The following is a 25,270-nucleotide window of genomic DNA, read 5'->3' on the forward strand; positions in this document are numbered from 1 at the left end:
CAGCTGTCAGACTGTAGCATGTGCCTCTGGGTGCATGTGTTCCCTGTCTTTTCACATACCTTCACAATGTGGCATGCCACAAGCAATAATATAAACTTATAAATAACTCCAAGCAGGCAAGATAAGTGGCCTGATATAAGGAAAACAGCTGATATGTATTTGAACTGTGAGCAGTATGTGTTCAGAACAAATAGACTTTGATTATTGTGCTACCTATAAAAAGATTTTTTTTAAGATTTGTAGCTACTAAAATTCATTTATCCTATGTATTTCCGCCAACGTTAACTAATAGTTACATGAATAATTGTAGCTCTTAATGACCAATTTAGATATTAACAAGGTCACTCCTTTGTATTCTTATAAATATATTTTAAAAGCATATGTAATTATGTTTGAAATCACCCCAAAACAATATGGTGTTAAAAAGTCTTCAGAAGATGTATGCAATTTATTAACCTTTATTAGGCATATTTTCTCTTTAAAAATAAAGATGTAAACATTTGAAATATGCCTATGAAAGTGCACACAAAGCATATCTCCAAATATTATTTTCCAAAATATGTAATTGCTTACAGTAATACATTAATAGCCTGTGTGGGTGTATGCTTATCTACTTAATAATATATTTTCTAAGATAAATATTTAAATTGTAAATAAAAGGAATACTTTCCAAAATTTCTCTAATCTATGTTCAAGTACTATTGTGCAAGACAATAAATGAAACAAGACTTAATTCTAATCAATAAAACATTAATATTTTATGACCCATTGGAAAACCTGAATTGTCTTGCATAAAGAAGTATTTGGAAGATATTTATTGGTTTTATTAAGATATTTTTCTATTGTCCATTCTCAGAACTCTACCATAAAGCTTTTTAAATACAGTTTCATGATTTTGAGCTTATTAGATTGAATACAGTAGCTGTATTTTGCTTTTTTTTAACTTCGAATAATAATTTTTAGTGAATCAGTGAATATACTGTATAAAAATAATTTATGCATAGATTTAGTGTGGTTCAGCAATATAAGCTACAAATGCCCTTCGAAAACATGATTATCTAAATGCATGTGGGTGGTTCATATCTATAATTGTTTCACTAAATTTGTTTGGGAGAAATTTTGGATCCATTCTGGAAATATTATGTAACATTTCAAATGTAATGATCTCTAATTTCTATGTGAATACATAAAAACTATTTTTAAAGTCAGATAGATACACACAGTGGTGGGATTCAGCCAGTTCACACCACTTCGGCAGATCCGGTAGCTAAATATTTGTAGTAGTAGTAATAGTAGTAGTAGTAGTAGTAGTAGTAGTAGTAGTAGTAACTAAGTAAGGATAAAATAATGCTAACAAATCAATTCTACATTGCAAATTAAGTATATGTTGTTGTGACTATTATGATCACCTCAGTGCTTACCATTCCCTCATCATTGCTATTGTATGTCTCTGTAGTTTGCTACTGGAAATGATAATCCACTGCTCATTCTCTTGGATCTCCCACCCATTTGTGTGTGTGTGTGTGTGTGTGTGTGTGTGTTCAGCATTTGCTTAAAGTCTTTCCCCTTTCTCTGCTTCCTTTCTGTTTAAATTAATTATATTCTTTACTGCTGTGTTTCAATAAGGCAATTAAAGCACTTCTACTTTTTATATGGTGCATAAATCTTTGTCTGCAGTTTTTATTTCACGGTTTTGTCTCAACTTCCTCAGGATTCTTTCAAAGCCCTCCTCATCAAGCTTGTCATGGTTCAGCCAAATCCTTTTTTTAACCAATTATCTCTTCTGAAGTAGAAGGCAACTCACAGATAGGAATACCAGCTGAGCCCTGTATTCTTGAACCTCTTGCCTAGACATTATAAGGTGATACAGATGTAGCTGCTCTTGGCATTATCAGTTTATCTCCACACATATTAGTAGAAGGGATCACTGTCAGTGAAGTTGATAAGCACTGGAAATTGTTCTGTCACATCCCTAATCCATGCTCCTGACAAATCACACTCTTCACAAGTCACTGAATTCAATCAGTATGTTTGTTTCAGTAGGAAATTGTCAAATATCACAACCCTTCTCTTTAGCTTTCTTCAAGATGCAGATAATATCTCTTATTCTGACACACAAAGAAGAGTCACTTTAATAATAATGCACAGAGGCTGTCATATTTTCAAAAATAACTAGATTCCATTGTCCTATAGCAGAGCATGTTTCTCTACATATTATTGGGAATAAAATGAGTTAATTTTTCATTCATGCACTATGTTTTATCATTCATTTACTACATATAGAAAATCCTGGTCATCATAAACTATTTAAAGAATTAGTGGAACTGACCGGATAATTTCTTGCTTGCCTCTCTGCCCCATACACTTAAGAGTAACAAAATAAACAAAAAAGTCTGGAGAGAATGTATATTTTATCATTCCTCAATAACATTTTACCAGAAAACTCAAGTATGCTGGCTGGCCTGGCTACCAGCTGGTCTTGAAGTTCTGAAAAAAAAATAATAGAAAGCTATTCTTCACCAGGTGAACAATCATAGTTGCAATATTTTCCCTCTTAATTAAATAAAAATTTATCCAACACCAGTTGCTAGAGAAGTGAACCTCTAGACCAGGGGTGTCAAACTTGATTTCATTGAGGCCACATCAGGTTTCTGGTTGACCTTGGGGGGCTGGGGTGGGTGTGGCCAAGGTGGGAGTGGCCAGCTTAACATTGTCGGGGGTGCCTGTGGTAGACCAGATGGGGCTGGAGGGGAATCCATTGTCTCCAGCCGCGAAAGGCGAGACCAGGACAAGCACTATACCCTTGTCACCAGAGGAGCCTTGCTGACCCTCTCAGGCCATGCAGAGTACTCCCAGTGATGCAGGATACCTGGAGCCCTGGGCAGTGGAGGTCAAGCATCCAGTCCAGCCTTTCCCAAGGGGGCAGCCGGCTGCACTTACCTCCTCTTCAAGGCTGCTGCTGGTTGGCTCGCTCTTTTTGGCCAAGTTGCCTATGGTATGTATGGGAGGGCAAAATGTGTGGGCCAGAGGGAGGCCCACTTCCTCTCCCTGCGAGGAGACCCAGCTTTGTAACCAAAGCATCCTCAGCAATAGGATGGGAGACCACCAGGACAGGTCAGGGAACAAGGGGATGGCGAAAGGGCAGCAGGGCTGCTCATGGCCAAGTTCTAAGGCAGGACTTCCCTCAGACCCTTCCTCTCATTATAACCAACCAACCTTCCTTCCTTCCTTCCTTCCTTCCTTCCTTCCTTCCTTCCTTCCTTCCTTCCTTCCTTCCTTCCTTCCTTCCTTCCTTCCTTCCTTCATTTTGTTTGTCTTCCCTCTTTTTCTTTCTCCTTTCCTGTTCCTTCTTGGATGCTCAAATGCAAAAGGGGAAACATTTCTCGATCCTTGTCTTGTGATCAAATGCCACTTTTGCTAGTAGTCTGTGGCCATTTAAAAGACTGAGAACAAACCAGGCTCAGTTTATTCCATGCTTGCATTTAGTGGGGGCGTCCACAGAAAACAGTATAGCAAAACTGTCAAAGTGTGGCTATGATAGTTGATCAGAGTTCCTCTGTGTTTTATGTGCAACAGCTTCAGCATTTAGGATCAGAGGTAAATTAGTTGCTTTTCTATTAATACATAATCCTTAAGAGAGCTCTCCTATAGGGATCCTGCCATGGTCCAATTCAGACTGAAAATATAGCAAAGGAAAATACTTTTCCTCAGTCTGCTTTGCCCTTTTTTCTCCACTGGAAATGGCTGTTTGCAACACACAAGGAGGGGATACTTTCCTAAGAGTTCACAATTCAAGAATACCAATAAAGTCCTGTCTATGACAAAAGAGAACACAAAATTGCTTTCTCCTTTGAGCCCAAGTCTCAATGGATCCAGGATTGAAGCAGAACTGCGTGAACTGGGGCATCTTCCTTCCTTCTTTCCTTCCTTTCTCCCTTTTCCCCCTCCCACCTCCCTCCCTCCCTCCCTCCCTCCCTCCCTCCCTCCCTCCCTCCCTCCCTCCCTCCCTCCCTTCCTTCCTTCCTTCCTTCCTTCCTTCCTTCCTTCCTTCCTTCCTTCTCATTCTCATCTCTTTCCTTCCTCCGTGCTCAGGAAAGGGTGATGGGAGGGGGAGAGATTGCCAGCACTGCCGGTGTCCATGCAACTGCCAGCCATCGCTATCCCACGCAGGCAGGGCCAGTCCCAGTGAAAGAGAAACCTCGTGGCTGTGAGGCTAGGTCAGTAAGCGGGCCATAGAGGTGCTGTTGTGAAGGAGAGTGGCACTGATCTGCAACCTGGCTGCATCCATTAAAGCCAGAACGTGCTCAGCCTTAGATCCACACGGCAGCCCTGGAACCAGCGAGGAGCTGCCCCGCCACCTCTGCCCCACCCACTGGGTGTGCCCACAGGAGACAACCAGTGCCAGCATCCTGGGTATAGTCAGCCCATGGGGCAAGACAGCTGGGACACCAGACTCCACCTGCTTGCTGCCAGGGGATGGGGCAGGGGCGACTGTCGCTGGTTCCAGGACTGCCCCGTGGATCTAAGGCTGAGTGCATTCTGGCTTTGATGGCTGGCACCAGGTTGTAGATCAGTGCCCTGTCGTTTGCTGTTTCTAGAGCAGGTCCCCGAGCCAGATGGAATCACATGGCGGGCTGGATCCAGCCACAGGCCTTGTGTTTGACATGTCTGCTTTAGACAATCACGAAGTTTTTCTTCAGACTAACATTTTCCCCACCATTTTTAAATAGAAAAGATTTTTAAAAATTTATACGGCTAAATTTTAGCTTTCTAAATTATTTCCTCATGCCTTTGTTCATAGCGCATCAGTTTCAAGTGCAATGAATGGTATTTCAGAACTGTTGATAATTCTTGTTAGCAGGATATGTTTCAATCTGTAATCTATAATGTGAGTTGGAAAAATGTATCTCTTTGAGGCAAGAGTTGATGTGCCTTTATTAGAGAAATTGTTGTTTTTAATGTGTTTGCCCTTACACTTTAATCATTGCTAACACACTGATATCACACTCCATAAACCCCTAAATTGGTTTGACCTTCATATGGCAACATTCCTCCCACACGTCCCGGGACTTATTACTGAAAAGCATTACCTCACTTAAAGTGCAGTTGTCAGGACAGAACAGCAAAAATATTGTTTCTTTTTTACACTTATCATTAAATGCACATTTTAAAATAATTTAAAATAAAGACTATCCTTTATTCAGGATGAAAATAAGGACTAAATAGTATGATCATAAGATTATGCCTCTGTGTGTTTAAATTATACATTTAAAACTTAAATATATTTCTTCACATGTAAATTTTACTCTTTGTTTTCCCAATCAGTACAGCTTCAGCTGAGACACCATTCAGATATTTTTTATTCCATACTGTAATATGTTCTCTTCCAACCAAATAGTTTGAAACAGAACCTTGATTCTTAAAAGTAACTTACACATTTGGTTGTACTCAGAGATCTTTATTTAAGGCTCCCATAGAATCAAACTGCCTGTTTAGCTAAGCATTTATTTGTCATCAAAGATCAAAATCATTGCAAGATAAAAACAAAGGAATATTTATAAAAGATACCATTATTACCAGACTATATAACAAGATCTAATCACATAGAAATATAAATACCACATTAATAATGACAACATTATATCCAGATACTCCTTGTAGCAGCTGCTTCTGAACAGAATTTAATAACTTTCCAGGATTTTTTTTGGAAGCGAGGTCCCCTAGCAAAAATTATCCTCATCCAAGCAGTTAACCAGTGGGTGTTTAATAAAGCATAGCATCTGATTAATACATTGAACAATGCAAGAGAACGTGAGAAATTAATTCACTGATCATCTTGAACTGGGCAGAGGAGATCCTGTACCGGGATGTTGCTATAGTCCCCTTCCAGAACCATAGATTATATAATGTTAATACAGAGGAGTTAATAAAAATGCTTTTCTGTCCAAAGCAGATAAAGTATTAGAAGAACACTTGAGTTGTATAAATAGTCTTCTGTATGTATAACTTTTACAGCAATGGGAGGCTAGACTAAAGTTGTGAGTCGCAATGGGATATAGATGAGAAGAAAATGTGTTGTTTTAACTCCAGTGACATTTTTTGAAATTTTTATTACAGCAAGAATTCAGCTGAGAGGTCACAATAATTTAAATTAATTCTATTTTCTTTTTCTTCTTTCGAAAAAATGTTATTAATGGGTTAGGGTTAGGTGAGTTAGAAATAAATTTTCATGCAGTTTAATTTCAACCATCCTAATTCTGTATTTTTTCAAAATAGAATTTTATAATACAGTTCCATTTTTTTTTACTTTTTCTTCTTTGTTTTATTTTACTGCAGTGCAGTGCAGCTTTTGAAATTTCTAATATTATTCCTGTATTTTATTAACAAATATTATCCTCAGCAAAAATTGCTTTTTTAAAATAGTGTGTGTATACAAGAAAAGAAATGAAAGATTTCTGTACTTACATGTTTAACTTCTTTCATAATCATAGTTTACAAGTTCATACAGATGCTAAGATGATAAGTAATTAGGAACTATTTCATTTCAGCATACTGAATCCAAGAACTTATAATAGCTTATAAATCTTACAATTTTTTTGAAAATGGTACTGCTGTACAAAATTGAATTTGTATTGTTTGTCTCTCTTATCAAATTACTCTCTTATCATTAATATTAATGTTAAAACAATTATTTTTCAAAGGATTTACTGTTGCCTTAAATCTCTGTGAAGTCTGCATGGAATAATAATATTTTGCCAGCATCCAAGACAGTTTTTGATGTAATGTTTTGACAAATGTTCATACAAGACTGAATTTTTAATAATATATAAAATGCACATTGGTTGACATACTGAGAAAATAGCTAATTTCATTTTCAGTTTTGAAAGCTACTGTAGATGAAAGAAAAAGAATAAAATAGCTTTGTTCATAGTTTGAACTTTCAAAATAAAGATTTGAATGACGTGTTATAGTTAAAATATCTTTGAATGTAATCCCTTTTCACTCCTTTTTGTTTCTTGTAAGGAATGTGGTCTTGTGCATCTCTACTTTCCATGTGCTGTTGCTGTTATTCTCTATAATTAGCAAGCATACATACCTGTCTTTTAGGCTGTCATCTAATCTGTAAAACTGCAAATAAGTAGAATATAACTGACTTGATACAATTTATTTTTTGATGGAATTAACTAAAGAAGGTTTATGCAGTTGGATGTAGTGAAATATGTGTGAGTGTTAATTCCTGTTGTGTCGGTTCAGTTAAAAATCTTGGTTTTAAATAATATTTATATTAATAACGTTTCACCATATATATGCATTCTGATCTTTATGTAGGAAGGCAATGCACTACATACAAATATTAATGAACATGTTTTCCCCCCTCTTTTTCAGTTATTTTTATTTCAATTGCTGCGAGGACTTTCGTACATCCACCAACGTTACATTTTGCACAGGGATCTGAAACCCCAAAATCTTCTGATCAGTGACACTGGGGAGTTGAAACTGGCAGATTTTGGTAGGCAAGCCATTAATTACAAGATTATTTGATAATGATGTAAGCAATGTTGAGAGATGGCTTGAGAACTTCTCTTCTTAGTTACAGTATAAGTTGACTTTGGCCACCATACCAATAGAGAAAATGGAACAGGTAATGCAGCAAGTTCATATGTCTTTGATTTAGTCTGCCTTTATTTTGATCAAGGCAGCACACAGTACTTCTGCTTCCTATTCCCACAAAATACAAAAAGACTGAAATATCTTTCATCTTTCATATTTAATTATGCACCATCTAGTTGGTATTTGTTAGTGGCCCCATAGACTTCCTTCAGGTTGTTCTATTTCCAACTTCGCCTTTCGGGTCTTGTAACAACAATGCACCCATTGCCACTGATATTGAGTCCATCTGTCTTGTTAACTGGTCACCCCCTTCTTCCATTTGAATATTAAAGAGATCATTTGAATTCATAGTTGCAAGGTTTTAATTATCATAGGATTTTAAATGAAAGACATTATATTTCACAGGATAGAAATATTAATATTTTTTCAAATAGGGAAAAAGGTATATAAATACAGTTTTCAAACCATAAATATTTCAACTACATAGAAGACCCACTCATAACAATACCAGTAATATTATATACAAAAGAAATGCAAATATATATATAAATATATATATCCAGTGTATGTGTGCGTGCGTGCATATATATATATATATAATTTTATTGATTTTTCGCAGATAAGTGAAATTGTTGCTAAGTGATTTGAGAAAGAGAAGACTGCAAAGATCATTTGTTGCTGCCATTTTATTCAGATAGAATTTTCTCATATAGTATTCTGACTCATTTTTCCCCTATTTTTCTCCCCTTGCAGGGCAGATTAATTAAGCAAGCTATCTCTTCCTTAGCTGTTTTTCCTCTCAGACAGCTAAAATGCTTCTTTAAAAAGCACTAATCAAAGGTTAACAGGCTCAGCCATGCACCCTTTAGCTCACTTTTAGTTGCCGCCTGAAACTGACCAGAACTTAGTCATTTTCACAGTGGGGGATTTATTATCCTAAATGCCAATTGGAAAATGGCCTTTAATTTCTGTTTAATTAAAGTTATATTTGAGAACAATCACTCTTTCGACAGTTGCTAAACAAGAATGTGTAACATTTTCTTTGCAAACTATTTTTCCCAAGTCAGATTTGTTCTGTTCCAGAAGATTTCTAAGTAATATGTATAAGCATACCTTCTTACTGTTCTGGAGTTTCATACTAATTATAATAGGATGCTATTTAGTACAGCATTAGATATATTTGGTCCTGTATGAGTTGTTTCAGGATATTGTCATTTATTTGTGGCATATTATGGTGTTTGATCTCATTGATAATAGAATATTAGGACAATTATCCTGATTTCTAGCCAGTTAAATTACATCCTCGTAATTTAAATCCATTGCTTCTTGTCATATCTTCTGAACAATTCTGAGTCTTCTATATTACAGCCTTTCATGTACTAGAAGAGAACTGTCATGTCTCCCTACAGTGTTCTCTTCTCCAAGCTAAACATCCCAATACCTGCTAGCTGCTCCTCTCTGATACTTCTCATTTTGTCAGTCTTTCTCATCAGCATCAAACAGTCCATTCTGTAGTTACCCAGGCCTTCTTTTTCTCCTCTTTTTGAAGATGTTTTCTGTTCTTTTCTGCCAGTAACTGACCTCTGTGATTTTTCAAAGATCATATAAAAATTACTGGGAACCAGGATGTTTTTTTCTATTATTGTTAAAAATAACCTTACAAAGGTTAATTTAAAATTCATTTTGTTTAATGAACTACCCCTTGCATGGTGTATTTATTTTGTTTACTTATTTGCATTCCACCTATATTGTGTTTACAAATAACTCAAGGCAGCAAGCATATCCAATACATCTTCTTCCCTCTGTTTTTGAACAACATAAAACTTTTGAGGAGTGTTGGGCTGAGAGAGAGTGGCTGGCCCAGCTGACTTTCACTGCTAAGGTGGGACATGAATTCATAGTCTCAGGCTTTCTAGCCTGATACCTTAACCACTAGACCAAACATTAACACTATTCACTGGTATTGATAACAAGAAACATATTTAACTGCATTCTTAATGTCTTAAATATTGTTAATTCACAGTCATTTAATTGGCATTTGATGTCTTTGAATATGTGGTATAAGTAGTGATACCGATACAAAGTATAACATAAATAGCACATACCCTTCACCTATTATTTTCTTGAAAATTTTTATTGGACTTATAATAACTCGACAATTAGATGATATGCTGAGTTTTGACTATTAGCTCGTTGTAAAAAATAGAGGGGTAGCAGCAAGATGCCTCCTTAGTGACCTTTTTATTTGTAAAAAAGAGCAAGCTCTGAAAGGCACTTCACAGAATTGTCATGACATTATCCATATTAGTCCAGGCCAACATTATTAAATATTGTCTGCTCACTATATTATTTTCCTAATTACCTTTTGCTTTTGCTTTCACTCTCACTTGAAAATTTAAAAAGTTTTCATATCTACCAATATCAGGAACCCTGACTATAAAAAGAGAGTTCGTAGCTTCCTGTGGTGTAACCATGGAAATAGACAAGACATCCTTAAACAAAGTGATTGCACATGCTGTGCTAATTAATCCTCTCCTACAGTTTTCCCTCAGCTGGAAGAAGCAGTTAGATAAATTTTGGATGAGGATCCATGTATGGATTCACAAATAATATGAAATACATTGCCACTTTTAGGCTGAAAAAGCCAATAATGATGTAATGAACATTTATTTGTAACCTGAAAGTTTTAAAGAAAATGCAGTCTTTTAGGTTTTTCGTAATGCTGTAGTATAATGACAACAATAAAATTGATTCTGAGATGCTGAACTATTGTTTGATAGCTCAGATAGTGGTCATGAGACTGTAATTACTTAAATAATTTAGGCCTGTTACATCATAGTTACGTCTTTCTTGAATATTTAATCACTTTGTTCTTCCTTCTGACCACCTATAATATTCTTTTGTTTTTAAATATGATGTTAAATGTAGAAAATATTTAAATATTGCATTTCAAGCAAAAGGACAAATATTGCAGTGTGCATTGAATTTGTACCTCCATCAGTAGTCCGGTACCCAGTTATAGATCTTTAGTAAGACTTTTTGTTTTATTTTGTTTTTTATTTTTTGTCTTCAAGTCACTGCTTGACTTGCAGTGGCAACTGCTTGGACAAGTTTTTGAAGATTTCTTGACAAGATATTAGAAGTGGGTTGCCATTGCCTGCTTCCTAGGCCTGGGAGAAGAGTCACTAGCCCAAAGCAACCAAGATGGTTTTATGTCTAAGGCAGTACTAAAACTCACAGTCTCCTGGTTTCTACATCAAACTGGCTCTTGACTAAGACTATAGAAAAATAAAACACTAATATTTAAAGATTTACATTGCTTTAGAAACAGTTTCATGTTAGATATACTTTTTAAGACATATTCTTTTAATATTGAAATTATTTAAGTGCAGTGATTATAATTGCTACTATAAAATTGTTACATCTTTTTTTAAAATATTTTAAATATTTTAAAATAAGCAGGCATATACATAGAATGAAGGCTATTGCTAAGCACATTTATTGTGCTTAGATTGCAAGCCGCCCTGAGTCTTCGGAGAAGGGTGGGATATAAATGGGATTAAAAAAAAATTGAATAATCTTTAACTATATTTTAAAAACTGCAGTGGAATAGCTGCGCTCACAAGTAGATTGGAGATTAAGCACTGATGGGTCTTCAGTCCCAACTTCATCCTCTGCTTTGGGGTATAGTCTCAGTAGACCCTACCAACAGCAGATATTGTATAAGGACATATCATCTAGTGCTCTTTCACAACCCCTGTACGTTTCAGGATTAGGGATTTTGCAATTTATACTGCCTTTAAAGTTAAAGTTTCAAATGCAGGGAAGAAAGAAATAACAATTTCAATAACGCATCCAAGTAGAATAGGTGCAAGCAGTTAGATAATTCAACTCTTGATCCTCTCATTGAAAGATAGACTAATCTCACAAGAGATAAATAGAATTAACTATTTAAAATATTTATTTTAAATTTGAGATAATAAAATATAAATAAATTGGTAAAAGCCAATTGTAGAAGTATTCAAACAACAATGTTATTGTTGACAACTTAAAAGGAAGATTTGAAAAGAAGATTCAGTGCCTTAGGCAGTGCACAAAATGCTACTGTCTTCTACAAATCACATCTTCCTGTTAGATGGAGAAAAATTACAATTCAGTATTTAGAATTACATTATAAAGTTGAATAATATTTGTCTTCCCCAAATCCTGCTATGCTATCTTTTCATGGTGGTGTGGAGTTCCTAGAAAAATGAGTGAAGAACTTGGATGTTCATGCCAAGAGTATATATCTCCAGCAAGGTCACCAGCCCATCAGGGTCATCCTAACTGCCTAGCTAAACCAAGCAAGAACCTATATAGGGCATAGCAGTGATATAAGAAGTCCTGAAAGCAGGATACTTTAGTGGTATCCATTTATACTATGCGAGAGAAGGCAATGATAAATCATTTCTATATTTATACTGAGACGATTACATTGAAAGAGAACATGAGATTTATAATACCAGATGATGAACTTCTCAGATCAGTTAGCATTCAACATGACATTGAGGAAAAGCTGACGATTTTTCAGTGTGCTAATGATGTGGCTCAGTTAAGGCTTTTGGAACGTTTAATTGATGATATTGCCATAATGGAAAAGAAAATCTGAAGCTGAAAACATGGAACATAAAAAGCATAACCATGGGGTAAACTCTACACAGTGAAAGATTAAATGAAGTTAAATTTAGAAATTGACATCTTAGGCATCAGAAAGTTGCACATTTCAGTTAGAAAAATCACACTATTACTTAGGACATGAAAAACAAAGAATGGCATTCCTTATATTGCTAGGCAGGGTATAGCAAGAACAATTTTTTAAAGATGTCTTTATTATTTTTATAAATAACTCAATGTGGTGAATATACCCAATACTCCTTCCTCCTATTTTTCCTACAACCACAACCCTGTGAGCCAGCTTTCATGGGTAAAGCAGGACTGGAACTCACTTCCTGATTTCCAGCCTGATGCCTTAACCAGTAGAATGCAGTCAGTGATTGTCAAACAGAAGAAATTAATTAGATGACAGAACAACTCTGAAAATTGCCAAGGAAATTAAAGAAGCCAAAGACGAGGACAAAAATGTTAGAAAGGATTTTAACAAATTTTTTTGGAGAGATGTTGAAAGATAAGAAGCAGTATTACAATAGCATATGTTAAGATGTAGAAGATAGAAGTAAGCATGGCAAAAAAATCTTTGAAAAAAAAATTCTGAACTGAAAACGAGATTCTGAGCTTCAACTGATATGCTAAAGGACACCAATAAACATCAATCATTTTCAAAGAAAAACAAAAATTAAATGAGATATTGAAATACTATATGGTTTACAGTTATCCTAGAAGATATTCCCTATTTATAAGAACGTCTGGTATTAAAGTTATAACAGCACTCCACTCATTACTTATTCGGAAGGCTACAGAAACTGATGTAATGCTAATAGAAATATGGCAAGCAACCAAAAAATAAGGTTCTAACCGGGCCAGCAGTTCTGGAGAATAATACAGTGGCCAACAAATTGGAAGAGATTAACCTACATTCCAATAAAAAAAGAGATTTATCAATGTGTAGAAACCATCATACCAGTGTATATCCTTAGTTGCACATACTAGCAAAATAATGCTTAGGATCATCCAACGGAGATTGAAGGCCTACATATAAAATGCTATATGTCCAAAGTGGCTATTATCTGGATTATTTTTCAATTTTCTGGACTATTCCAGCTTCTTAAAAATTGAGTGGCTATACACAACAATTTCCTCTCTTTTTCAGCCCTCTTCCTCTTCTTCTAAAAAACCCCCAACATATTTTCTTCATCTCCAATAGAGAAGGAAGGGAAGACTAGGACTACTCTGATTCTGAACTCTCAGAATGTGACAGAGTATTTTCCTTCTGGGTGTATATTTTGTGTTTGAGGCAGTAGCTTTTGCAGGCTACGGCCATAATAAAAATATGTGATAGTTCTGTATTTCTTTAGTTGATCTTCTGAAAACAGAATAAACTTCAAGGTTATTGTGGTTAGCAGTTTTTGAAATTTTGTCAAACTGCTAATTGTAATAATAGTATTCAGGCATAGTTAGTAGCTTTGTTTTATTTTTATGTTTTTGCCAAATTATCAAGACATACTTTCAGTTATTATGCCCATTTTTTAAAAAAATGCTATTCAAGCACACTTTAATAATATATTAACCTTATTCTGTATGGTTACTTTAGAAAACAAAGTTTTAAAAAAGACATCATAATTGCTGTATGGCAGTACAGTATTCTACATAATAGAGCATAATGCCTGCTTGATTTGTTGAATGGCATAGTTCTACTACTGGCAGTTCTTCTACTTCCCACAATTCTTCCCATAACTCTTACCTCTGCAATTTTTTATCATTTATTCATGAGTTCGTATTTGCATCAACCTGCACTGAGATTTAAGAAAAACAAATTTCTCTTGGTGATAAATATTTTAAATTTTTGATGTTCTACATATCTTTATTTGTCATAAAAGTTCTAGATACCTATGAACTTCAAAGAAAATGTATTATATGAATTACCGGTAAATGTTAAAACAGTATGGAAATATTATTTTTCCATTCTTTAGCATGCTTCAGTATAACATATGCCTGAAGCTTGAAATGATTCCAGTATAAAATAAATAAAGATGTAATATTTATCTTATTGGTTTGGTTATATTCTTTATTTTGGCTCCTGATGCTTAAGGATGTATCTGTATGTTTATATTTAATAGTTATTTCTACTAGTTTTAAAATTATTTCAATTACATTTTCTGTCTTCTATTTAATTATGGACATCAGATCTTTAAAAAGATGGTAATGGTGACAGATCTTATTGTTGCAATCTCTATTATGATGAATTTTCATTTTGTTTTACAGTGGCTGAATGATAAAAATGAATATTAGTTTTCTTTGATTAAAATAACATACAGTTATCAAAACTTGCCTTTCAAGCAGTGTTATGAGCAATTTTATTAAAGGCACATCAGTTATTTTTTCTTATCTTTCTATTGTTGTATTTGCATTATTCTTCAGGTCTTGCAAGAGCAAAATCTGTTCCTAGTCACACTTACTCTAATGAAGTGGTGACCCTTTGGTATCGACCTCCAGATGTTCTCTTAGGCTCAACAGAATATTCCACTTGCCTCGATATGTGGTAAGAATACAGCATGTTTTCAGAATCCATATATTATGGACATATTGACTTATTTAGTCAAATTATATATTTGACAAGTTATTATAGTAGATTATGCATACTGATCTAGAAACCCAATGGGACAAAGAATCCAGTGAATAGCAATCAATATGATGCTTTTTATTTGTGTGGTGCATTTCTAAATTCTACTGAAAGAAGTTTGAAAATTGTGTGACAATTTAATTTCATTCAGTTATTTTAGCCCATTTCTCAAATCTATGAAGCTTTTTGTGAATTGTATTACTGCCATCTAAACAGGTGATAAAACAGTCCTAGTTTTCATTTAAACAATCTTCCATTTTGGGGATTTTTTTACTTCCCTTTAAGTAAAGGAAGAATCATACATACCCACCAGTCACAATAATAGAACACTGGAATGGCATTTTCTAAACAGCACCTATTGAGGCACCTATTGGGGTCTTAGTAGTTGAACCTCACTTGTCAGATCAGATGGAAGGAGGCCAGAAAACTTTGTAGGTCAAAGTCACTATTACAGAAAAAGCTTCACCACTTTCATTATATCGAACTCAAGGTTGGGCACTGCTTTGGAGTGTCTTGAAGGCTTTTTTAAAATCAAATTTTAAAATTTAGGTTTCCTTTGAGAATTTTTACAACTACTCAATCTGTACATGGAAGAAACTATATAACTACTGATGGTTTTATCTTCAGCTTTTAAAATTATGAAGCATTGTTTTGAAGATGGGACAGTTAACATTTCTGCTATGTTCCAAGCATCCAGGCACCTGGTAGTAAGTACAGTGGAACAGAATAGCTGTTATAATTTTTTTTCCACCAATCAAATTTTAGGAAATCAAGAATGGTAGATTTGAAAGGATTTTTTTAAATTCCTCACTATGTCTATTATCAAACATAAATAAAAAACTGCACTCTGCTTCCATATGCACTTTCTTTGTTATCAACAGGGAGGAGGAAAAGGAGGGAGTGAGGATAAACTAATTGGCTTGGAAGTAGAATGTTACTTTTTCATTTTCTGAAATCAATTTTCATGTTATTTAATTATAAAAAACACGTTTTTCGCTATCATCTGTGCTTGAAAAATACTAGGGATTATATTGCAATCAGCCTTCTATAGCAAATTGCAAAATTTTCCATTTGTTTCTGGGGCCCAAAAAAGAGCAAGGGGTTTGAACCCAACATTGCCTACGTGACTAAGATTTCTGTTACAGTAGCACAACTGAAGAGAAAATTTGGGAGATAAGCGGGACTTCCGGTGGCGGTGCAGCGCCGAAGATAGCCGTTTCGGGCTGTCCGCTTCACAGCTGAGTTTTTCCACCTAAAACAGCGCCGATCAGCTGTTTAGGTGGATTTGAAGCCCCCTCCTCGGGAGAAGAGGAGGGGGTGAGGCCCCAGGTAGGGGTTGAGTTCTCCGGGGCCGCCTGAGCTGAAAGCTTGGGCGGCTGAAGGATTGAACTCCCCCGTAGCCTGGGTTGCTCCCAGCTGCTTAGCGTCTCTGCTCCGGGATTTTTGGAGCGGAGCCAGGCGTTTGCAACCACCCCTGCCAGAAGGAAAGACTTTGGAGTAAAAGGAGCAGGCAGAGCGGTACAGGAGGTTAAGGTGAAGAGGACTTTTATTCTTACTCTCTAGCTTAATGGACTTTATAAACTTAAAGTGAAAGTGCGCAACAAGTGAAAGTGAAGAAAGATGGCGGCTAAATCTTCCTCTAAAGTTCTTCGGAGTGCGGGAACTTCCCCGGTGCAACAGACATCGTTGAAAGCTCTGCTTCCTCCTGCACCTCCTGTGGCATTGACGCTTAAGGACTTACAAGATCCCTTTGCAAAGCAATCCCAGGTAATGTCAGAAATGCTGGATGATAAGATGGTAAAGTTGGAGGAGAAACTGGAGAAATTGGAGGAGAGGATGGAAGAGAAGTTTAACGAGAAGTTTAGTGCAATGAGGGTAGACATCTTGTCTACAGTGGAAAGCGTGGCTGAATGTGTACAATGTTTGGAAGAAAAAATGGAGGATCTTAGTCAAAAGAACACTATATTAGAAGTAAAGATACTGGAGAATGAAAATTTAAGGGATAAAATGGACGGAGAATTGAGTCTTGTCCAGTATCATCAGATGCAGTACGCTATTAGAATCAGGGGCTTAAAAGAGAATCCTAAAGAAGACCTAAAGCAGCTGATTTCTGAGGCTTTGGAAGCAGTATTGGGCCAGCCAGCATCTGAAATAGAGGGATGTATGGATAAAGTTTTTCGTGTAAATTCATGGATTGCAAGGCAGAGGAAGTTACCTAGAGATGTGGTGGTCTATTTTACAAAGAGAGCAACTAGAGATGAAGTTATTCAAGCTGCTTATGATACTAAAGTTGTGGTTGCTGAGCAAGAAGTGCTGGTTCTAAAAGAAATTCATCCAAAGATTTTAAGGAGAAGGAAGGATTTTGCATTTCTCGTGCAGGAACTTAAGCAACATGATATTAAGTTTAGATGGGAGATTCCAGTTGGATTGGTGGTGATGCATGAAGGTAAAAGATATCGTCTGGTTACTGTGACTCAGGCGCGTGATTTCTACAATAATGTTTTAAAAGCAACCCCTCTATCACTCCTGGAAGCTGCAAAGGGATCTGGAGAGGGAAAACCTCAAGAGGCTGAAGGTGGACAGACAGAGGAGAATGGTGCTGGAGGGGATCAATTTACAGCTTCATCGGCTGCTGTTGGAGAGCAGAGGTTGACGCGCGCCGCTGTAAAACGAGCAAGACAAGTACAAGAGCAAGACCAGCAGAAGTTTATGGAACTCAAGCGTACTTATAGTGAAGCTGTGGGAGGAGCGCGGCCCAAAGAAAATATAGGGGCTATTAAAGATGTGCTCCAAAAGCTTCGGGATGCCACGCATGGTGACTAAATTTCTAACCTGGAATGTTAATGGATTAAACTCACCACAGAAGAGAAAGAAAGTTTTTCAATATTTAAAACAATTTAAGATTTATGTTATATGTTTGCAAGAAACGCATATTAGGGTTATGGACCAAAAGTATTTATCGAACTCAAGGTTGGGCACGCAATTTGTTGCTTCTGCGATGAATAAGAAAAATGGAGTGGTTGTCTATGTTAAAAGTACTCTAACAGCGGAATTAATTGAAGCAGATAAGCAAGGAAGATATGTTATGATAGATTTGTTGTTAGAAGGTAAAAAAAACGCTCTTAGTTGGACTGTATGCTCCTAATCAACAACAAGCTGATTTTTTTAGTTCACTTCATACAAAGCTTACTCAATTGGATTACAAATCGTTTATTTTTATGGGGGACTGGAATGGTGTTTTGGATGTACAGATGGACAAGGCTGGTTCTTTTAAGCGTGCTCCGAGTCATGCCAGATTGCCTAAATCTTTTTTTGAAATGAAGGACGACTTGGAATTGAGAGATATCTGGCGTGACATACACCTACGTGAAAAGGATTATACTTTTTTTCTGACAGACATCAATCTTTTTCTAGGATTGATTTTATTTTGCTGACTAATGATTTTTTTTCTAGGATTAAGAAGGTAAAGATTTGTGCAAGAACTATTTCGGACCATAGTCCAGTTTGGTTAGAGATCAATAAGGACAATAGGGATAGGCGCTCGTGGCGCGTAAATGAGAATTTGTTTAGAAATCAGAGAAATGTGGAAGAATGTAAACAGCGGATGAAGGATTTTTTTGAATTTAATATGAATAAGGATACTTCTATGGACATGGTTTGGGATGCTAGCAAGGCCTACATGAGAGGGGTGTTGATATATATGAATAATAAATACAGACGTACTTTGGAAGCCAGAAGGAAAGAATTGGAGAATGAAATTAGGGAAAAAGAAAAGGTCTTAATTTTGAACCCATCGGATGTGAAGACTAAGGAGGTTATTAAGCTATTAAGAGGACAATTTGATAAATTGATGGCTGATCAAGTGGCAACCAACTTGCGGTTTGCTAGGCATAATACTTTTTGCAATGCTAATAAGCCAGGTAGATGGCTAGCTTATAGACTAAGGAAAAAGCAAAGGGCTTCTAATATAGATAAAATTGAACATAAGGGAAAGGTTGTGTTTCAACAGGATCTTATTAAGGAAGCCTTTGTGGATTTTTATTCTAAATTATATGCTAAGGAGAAGATTAATGAAAAAGACATTAATGTATATTTGGAGAATGCTACCATCCCGGTTCTTACGCAAGCACAAAAAGAGGAGATTAACCAGTTGATAACAGAAGAAGAAATTCTCATAGCAATTAAGGAATTGAAGTTGGATAAAGCGCCAGGTACGGATGGTTTGACTGCGGTTTACTATAAAAATTTACAAATGGAGTTGATAAAGCCGTTAAAGGAACTGTTTCAGACAATTCAGAGAGGGGGAAAGGTGCCTCCGTCTTGGAGAACTGCTTTTATCTCTTTGATTCCGAAGGAAGATCAAGATGCTACTCAAGTTAAAAACTATAGACCGATATCACTTTTAAATACAGATTATAAAATATTTGCTAAGGTATTGGCTAACAGATTGATGAGGGTTCTGCAACAGGTGATTCATGGGGATCAAACTGGGTTTATTAGTGGTAGGCAAATGAAAAATAATGTGAGGCATATAGTTGATGTGTTAGAGTTTTTGGAAAGGAACAACCAGATCCCTGCGGCGCTAATTTTTTTAGATGCTGAAAAAGCTTTTGATCAATTGAATTGGCAATTTTTGATGAAAGTTTTAGATAAAATGAATTTTGGGGATAAATTTTTGCAACCAATTAGGGCATTATATCAAAAACAAACTGCCCGAATAATAGTTAACAATAGTTTGACTGAAGCATGTAATATTGAGAAGGGCACAAGGCAAGGGTGTCCGTTATCGCCTTTACTATTTGTGTTAACATTGGAGATATTACTAGTAAAAATACGGAGTTCGGAAAGAATTAAGGGTATACAAATTAGAGATCAGGATTATAGATTGAGGGCATTCGCAGACGATCTGGTTGTTACAGTGACCCAGCCAGAAAATTCTGTTGTGGACCTGATGGAGATAATAATGCAATATGGGAGGGTTTCTGGATTTAAAGTTAATGCACAAAAAACTAAAATTCTGGCCAAAAATATGACAGTATCGCAAAAGGCTCTTTTAGAAGGATTAACTGGATTTGAGATTGCTAAAAGGGTCAAATATTTGGGGGTGTTTTTGTCACCCTCTAATACAAAGTTATATAAAAATAACTATGAAAAACTATAGGGAAAAATTCAAAAAGAAATGGAGAGTTGGGAAAAATTGCAGTTGTCTTTGTTGGGAAGAATCGCAGCAGTGAAAATGAATGTCCTGCCTAAATTTTTATTCTTATTTCAAATGATACCGGTTCTTAAGAAAGATTCTAATTTGGAAGAATGGCAACGGGGTATCAATAAATTTGTGTGGGCAGGGAAAAGGCCACGAGTTAAACTTAAGATTATGCAGGATACTCGTGAAAGAGGTGGTCTTAAAATGCCCAATCTTAAATTATATTATGAAGCTGCTGCGTTAGCAGGGATAAGTGATTGGATTAATTTGACACAAGAGAGATTATTAAATCTTGAGGGCCACGACTTGTTATTTGGCTGGCATGCATATTTGTTGTATGATAAGAAGGTAGATAATGTGTTTAAAGTGCATATTTTAAGACAGGCATTGTTGAGAGTTTGGAAGAAGTATAGATACAAGTTAGACTGTAAGATGCCATTGTGGGCAATTCCAAAACACGCAATAGAAAACATAAATGTTGGTTTCAAACATGACGTGACCACGTATAAGGAGATTTTAAGCTTGGAAAGAAGTGTATGGTGTTTAAAATCGTATAATCTCTTGCGAGATGAGAAGATTGTTCAAACCTGGTTTCAATATACTCAGTTACGGGCCAGGTGGAAAGAAGATCAGAAAACTGGTTTTGCAATGACTGATGAAAATTTGATAAAGCAAATTAGAAATCAGGGTCCAGCACATATCAAACGGATATATCTTGCATTGATAGAAATTGATTCAGAAACAGAACTGGTTAAAGATTGTATGATAAAATGGGCCCAGAACATCCAAGAAGTTATTACAATGGACACGTGGGAAAAGATCTGGGTGAGGAACGTAAAATTTACACAAGCTCAAAACTTAAGAGAGAACTTTTATAAAATGTTTTATAGATGGCATTTAGATCCTAAAAAGCTTGCAAGTATGTATCTGAGCTATCAGCCAAAATGCTGGAGGTGTGGTGGTGAAGATGCAACATATTTTCACATATGGTGGACTTGTAAAAAGGTCAAGGCTTTTTGGATAAAAATTTGGTGGAATATGCAGAAGATCTTCAAGCAAAAGATAAAGTTTTGTCCGCAATTCTTTTTGTTGGGTATAATTACAGATGCTACTGTTGTGGACACTAAGTTGATGTTAAATTTAATTACAGCAGCAAGACTTTTAATAGGTCAGTATTGGAAGAAAGAGGAACTGCCGACTATAGAAGAATGGACTTTAAAGGTTTCTGACCTGGCAGAAATGGCAAAGATTTCGGCTTATTTGAAAGATCATTCGCAAGAACGTTATATTATGGAGTGGAAAAAATGGATTGAATATATCCAGAAGAAATATGGGACTAAAAAGTTTCATTTAGCATTTGAATAAGTCTTCCTTTCTATTTTCTTTTTTTTTCTATATGAAATATTAGTATTGTCTGTAGTTATATGAGCTAGAGAGTGATAGATTTTAGAATTTATTGTTGGTAGCATATGGATGTTTATGATTGTTCTTTGTTTTTATACCCTGTACTTAGCTCTGGGAAGTCGGGGGGGGGAGGGGGGAAAGGGGGGGAGGGGTAGGGAGGGATTGGTAGGGGAGGGGGAGGGGGGATTGTTAAAGATAAAATGTATTTTAAAACTTTTCAATAAAAAAAAATTTGGGAGATAAGCTTAACTTGGGAAGAAATTCTATGTTCATTTGTTCTGTTTTTGTTTCAACTCCTGCAGCTCCTGCATTATGCTAAAATTATGTCCAAAAATATGGTTCTGCTATCTACAGAAAACATTTCCCTTAAGATTTGTTGCTTCTGGGAATGTGTGCTTGTACTGTTTTTGTTATCATGAAAATTTAATTTCATATTACTCATTTTCTTTTAGGATAGTGAAAATGGTATGTCCAAATTAATTTATTATTATCATTATTCTGATTAAAAATGGCTACCAGCCTTTGATCAGATAAATTCAAAGATCATAATTTTAAGAGAAATATTCTTTTAAATTTGAAACATTTACAGGGATATTTTAATAGTATGAGATTTCTAAAATGAAATCCATTTTGAGGGAGATTATCAAACCAAAGACTTGTTTTTCTAGTAGTACATACAATTGTTTCCAAGGTGAAATCTAATTATAGTTGGGGACACAAAAATAATATCTTTACTAATAATCATGAAATATTGATGGCTCATGATGTAGGTCTTTTAACTTAAAGGACCTTTCAGGAGAAATGCCTTTGTTCCAGGTGAAAAATGAGCCGTTACTGACTATATCAAATATATGAATTCACCAAAATGATAATTAATCTGCAGAATACTGAGCTATTTCAAGCAGCAGTCTGGAGCAAACAGAACAGGTTGCAGTAGATATATGCAGTTGTTGGGTGCATCTGATAGCAGCATTTAAATGTTACACACACTTAACACACACTTAACTGTAAGTTAAGGAGAAGTGGGTGGAGGGGCACAGTAGCTAAGTCCTTGATTGGACCCTCTTTGCTTTTAAACTGCCAGAGGCTGCTGGGAAAAGCTACAAAACTGTAAGTTAAGGAAAAGTGGGTGGAGGGGCACAGTAGCTAAGTCCTGGATTGGACCCTCTTTGCTTTTAAACTGCCAGAGGCTGCTGGGAAAAGCTACAAAACTGCAAGTTAAGGAGAAGTGGGTGGAGGGGCACAGTAGCAGCCTGCGCGCCCAATGGCGTGCGAATCATATAACAAAATCAAAAATAGTGGTGGTATATTCAGGGCAAGTGCATCTGAGATTCCTTTCATCTCAGCATGTCTGGCTTAGTTCAGTGCAACACTTGTTTTGCATGTTGTCTTTCGCAGCACTGTTTTCAAATTGGGAAACTGTCCTATATGTACAGAAATTACTAGTCTACAAGGACAGATTATTCATCTGGGGTCTGTAATCTGCGCTCTTCAGGCAGAAATTAGGTGTTCAGTTCAGCCCTCCTACTCTACTGAGACTCCACGCTATCAGCCCCCTCTACCGCAAAGATCCCGCAGGAGAAGGGCAGTGTGGACAACTGTGGGATCTGGCAGGGTGAGAGCTGTGAATCATAAACCCAAAGTTTTAGCTGTGTCCCTGCATAACAGATACAGTGCCCTTGCTGACCTTAACAGGGACATTAAGGAAACAGGTCAAGGTAATTGTGATAACTCAAATAAGCAGGGGACCATGGTCCGAGATGAACTTGTTTCTGACAGGGAAAAGTGCGAATCAGGTATTACACATCAGTCATACAAGAAAAGAAAGGTACCCAAAAAGAGAAGCCACCTTCTGGTTGGTGACTCAATTATAAGGGATGTTAATTTAGGAAAGGATACAGAGGTTTCAAAAGAGGTCAGGTGTCTTCCAGGTGCTACTGCCAGTAGGGACAAGAAGCGTATTTTCAAAATAGTCAACAATGCCAGCAAAGACTGTGATGTGGATGCCATTGTACATCTTGGCACTAACGATCTGTCCCAAAATGATGTACTCTCTGTACAGAATAATTTCCAGAGCTTGGGGCAGGAACTCAGCACAATAGGCTGTAGGATCACTTTTTCAGAGGTCTTACCAGTGTATAAGGAGCAAAATGGAAAAGGCCAGCGTATAGCAGAATTTAATATGTGGCTAAAGGAGTGGTGTAAAGGAGAAGGCTTTGGTTATATTAGTCACGATGTCTGTAGCTGGTCCGATGAAAAAATGTACAAAAGAGATGGTCTGCATCCATCCAAGAAAGGGACTGAGTTACTTAGCAATAAATTCACAGCTTTTCTGAAGGAATATTTAAACTAAACAACGGGGACAGTGAGTTAATTGATACAGAAGATCACTGTCTCCGGCAATCTAAGAAGATAGGGGAACTTAGGGACCACACAAGTTATGTAGCAAGTAAACACAGGGTCAGTCATAAAGGACTCAAATGTCTGTACACCAATGCGCAGAGTATGAACAGTAAGCAGGGTGAACTAGAAATTCAGGTAAATGAGGGCGGATATGATATTGTTGCCATTACAGAAACATGGTGGGACGAAACCCACAAATGGAACACACAGCTAGAGGGATTTAAATTATTTAAAAGAAATAGACTAAACAAAAGAGGAGGTGGAGTTGCTCTCTATATAAGAAATAACTTTATCTCTACAGAAATAGAGCACAACAATGATGAAAACTGTAGACTTGAATGTATTTGGGTCAATATAAAAGGGGAAAAAATGACATTGCCATAGGTGTATACTATAGGCCGCCCAACCAAACAGAGGAAATAGATGAACTTTTTTGCTAGTCAGTTAACTAAGGTATGTAGGAAGCGCATCACAATAGTAATGGGGGACTTTAATTACCCTGATATCAACTGGGAGACAAATTCTGCACCAAGTGGAAGATCTAACAGATTCCTGACAAACCTAGCAGACAACTTTCTCTCCCAAAAAGTAGAGAAGGGAACTAGGGGATTAGCCATATTGGATTTAATTCTCACTAACAGAGATGAAATGATAGAAAGTGTCAAAGCCACAGGAACCTTGGGGGAAGTGATCATGCAATATTGGAATTCAACATTCTGGAAGCACAAGCAATAGAATACAGCCAAACTAGAGTCTTGGACTTTAAAAGAGCTAATTTCAATAAACTTAGAGAGGGGAAGAATTCCATGGATGAGAATCCTAGAGGGGAAAACAACTCAAGAAGCTTGGGAAATTCTGAAAAGTGAGATAATAAAGGCCCAGTCTAGCACAATACCAACAAAGAAGAAAAATAACAGCTTTCAAAGGAAACCAGCATGGCTGCATAAAGAACTCTCTGATAAACTGAAAGATAAAAGGGACAAGTATAAGAAGTGGAAAGAGGGGCACATAACTAAGGCAGAATATCAGCAAACAGCCCGTGCCTGCAAAGATGAAGTGAGGGAAGCTAAGGCTCAAAATGAACTAAGGCTTGCGACCAAAGTCGAAAATAACCAAAAAAGCTTCTTTCAACACATAAGAAACAAGAAAAATGTTAAGGAAATGATTGGTCCATTAGTGGGGGAAAGTGGCAAGAAGGTGACAAGCAACAGGGAGAAAGCAGAACTATTTAACTCGTTTTTTGCATCTGTCTTTACACAAAGGGAAAAAACAGTCCAACCTACCAAAACCAGTGCCATAAAAAACAGAATAGAAACGCAAGCTAAGATAGGCAAGAAAATGGTAAGTGAGCACCTGTCCAGCCTAGACGAGTT

The 25,270-nt window shown here is 36.4% G+C and overlaps 1 protein-coding gene across 6 annotated transcripts in view; it reads left to right on the forward strand.

Moving 5' to 3' along the window:
• Positions 1 to 25,270, forward strand: part of CDK14 (cyclin dependent kinase 14) — a 289,922-nt gene that overhangs the window by 116,805 nt on the left and 147,847 nt on the right. For all 6 annotated transcript variants that reach the window (XM_081344348.1, XM_081344350.1, XM_081344345.1 and 3 more), the window contains 2 exons: positions 7,387 to 7,510; positions 14,686 to 14,806. In XM_081344348.1, coding sequence (XP_081200474.1) covers positions 7,387 to 7,510; positions 14,686 to 14,806 — 245 coding nt within the window. The remainder of the gene's footprint in view (positions 1 to 7,386; positions 7,511 to 14,685; positions 14,807 to 25,270) is intronic.

The sequence above is a fragment of the Vipera berus genome (assembly GCF_964194415.1).
Source record: "Vipera berus genome assembly, chromosome: Z".
In the NCBI taxonomy this organism is placed as follows: domain Eukaryota; kingdom Metazoa; phylum Chordata; class Lepidosauria; order Squamata; family Viperidae; genus Vipera; species Vipera berus.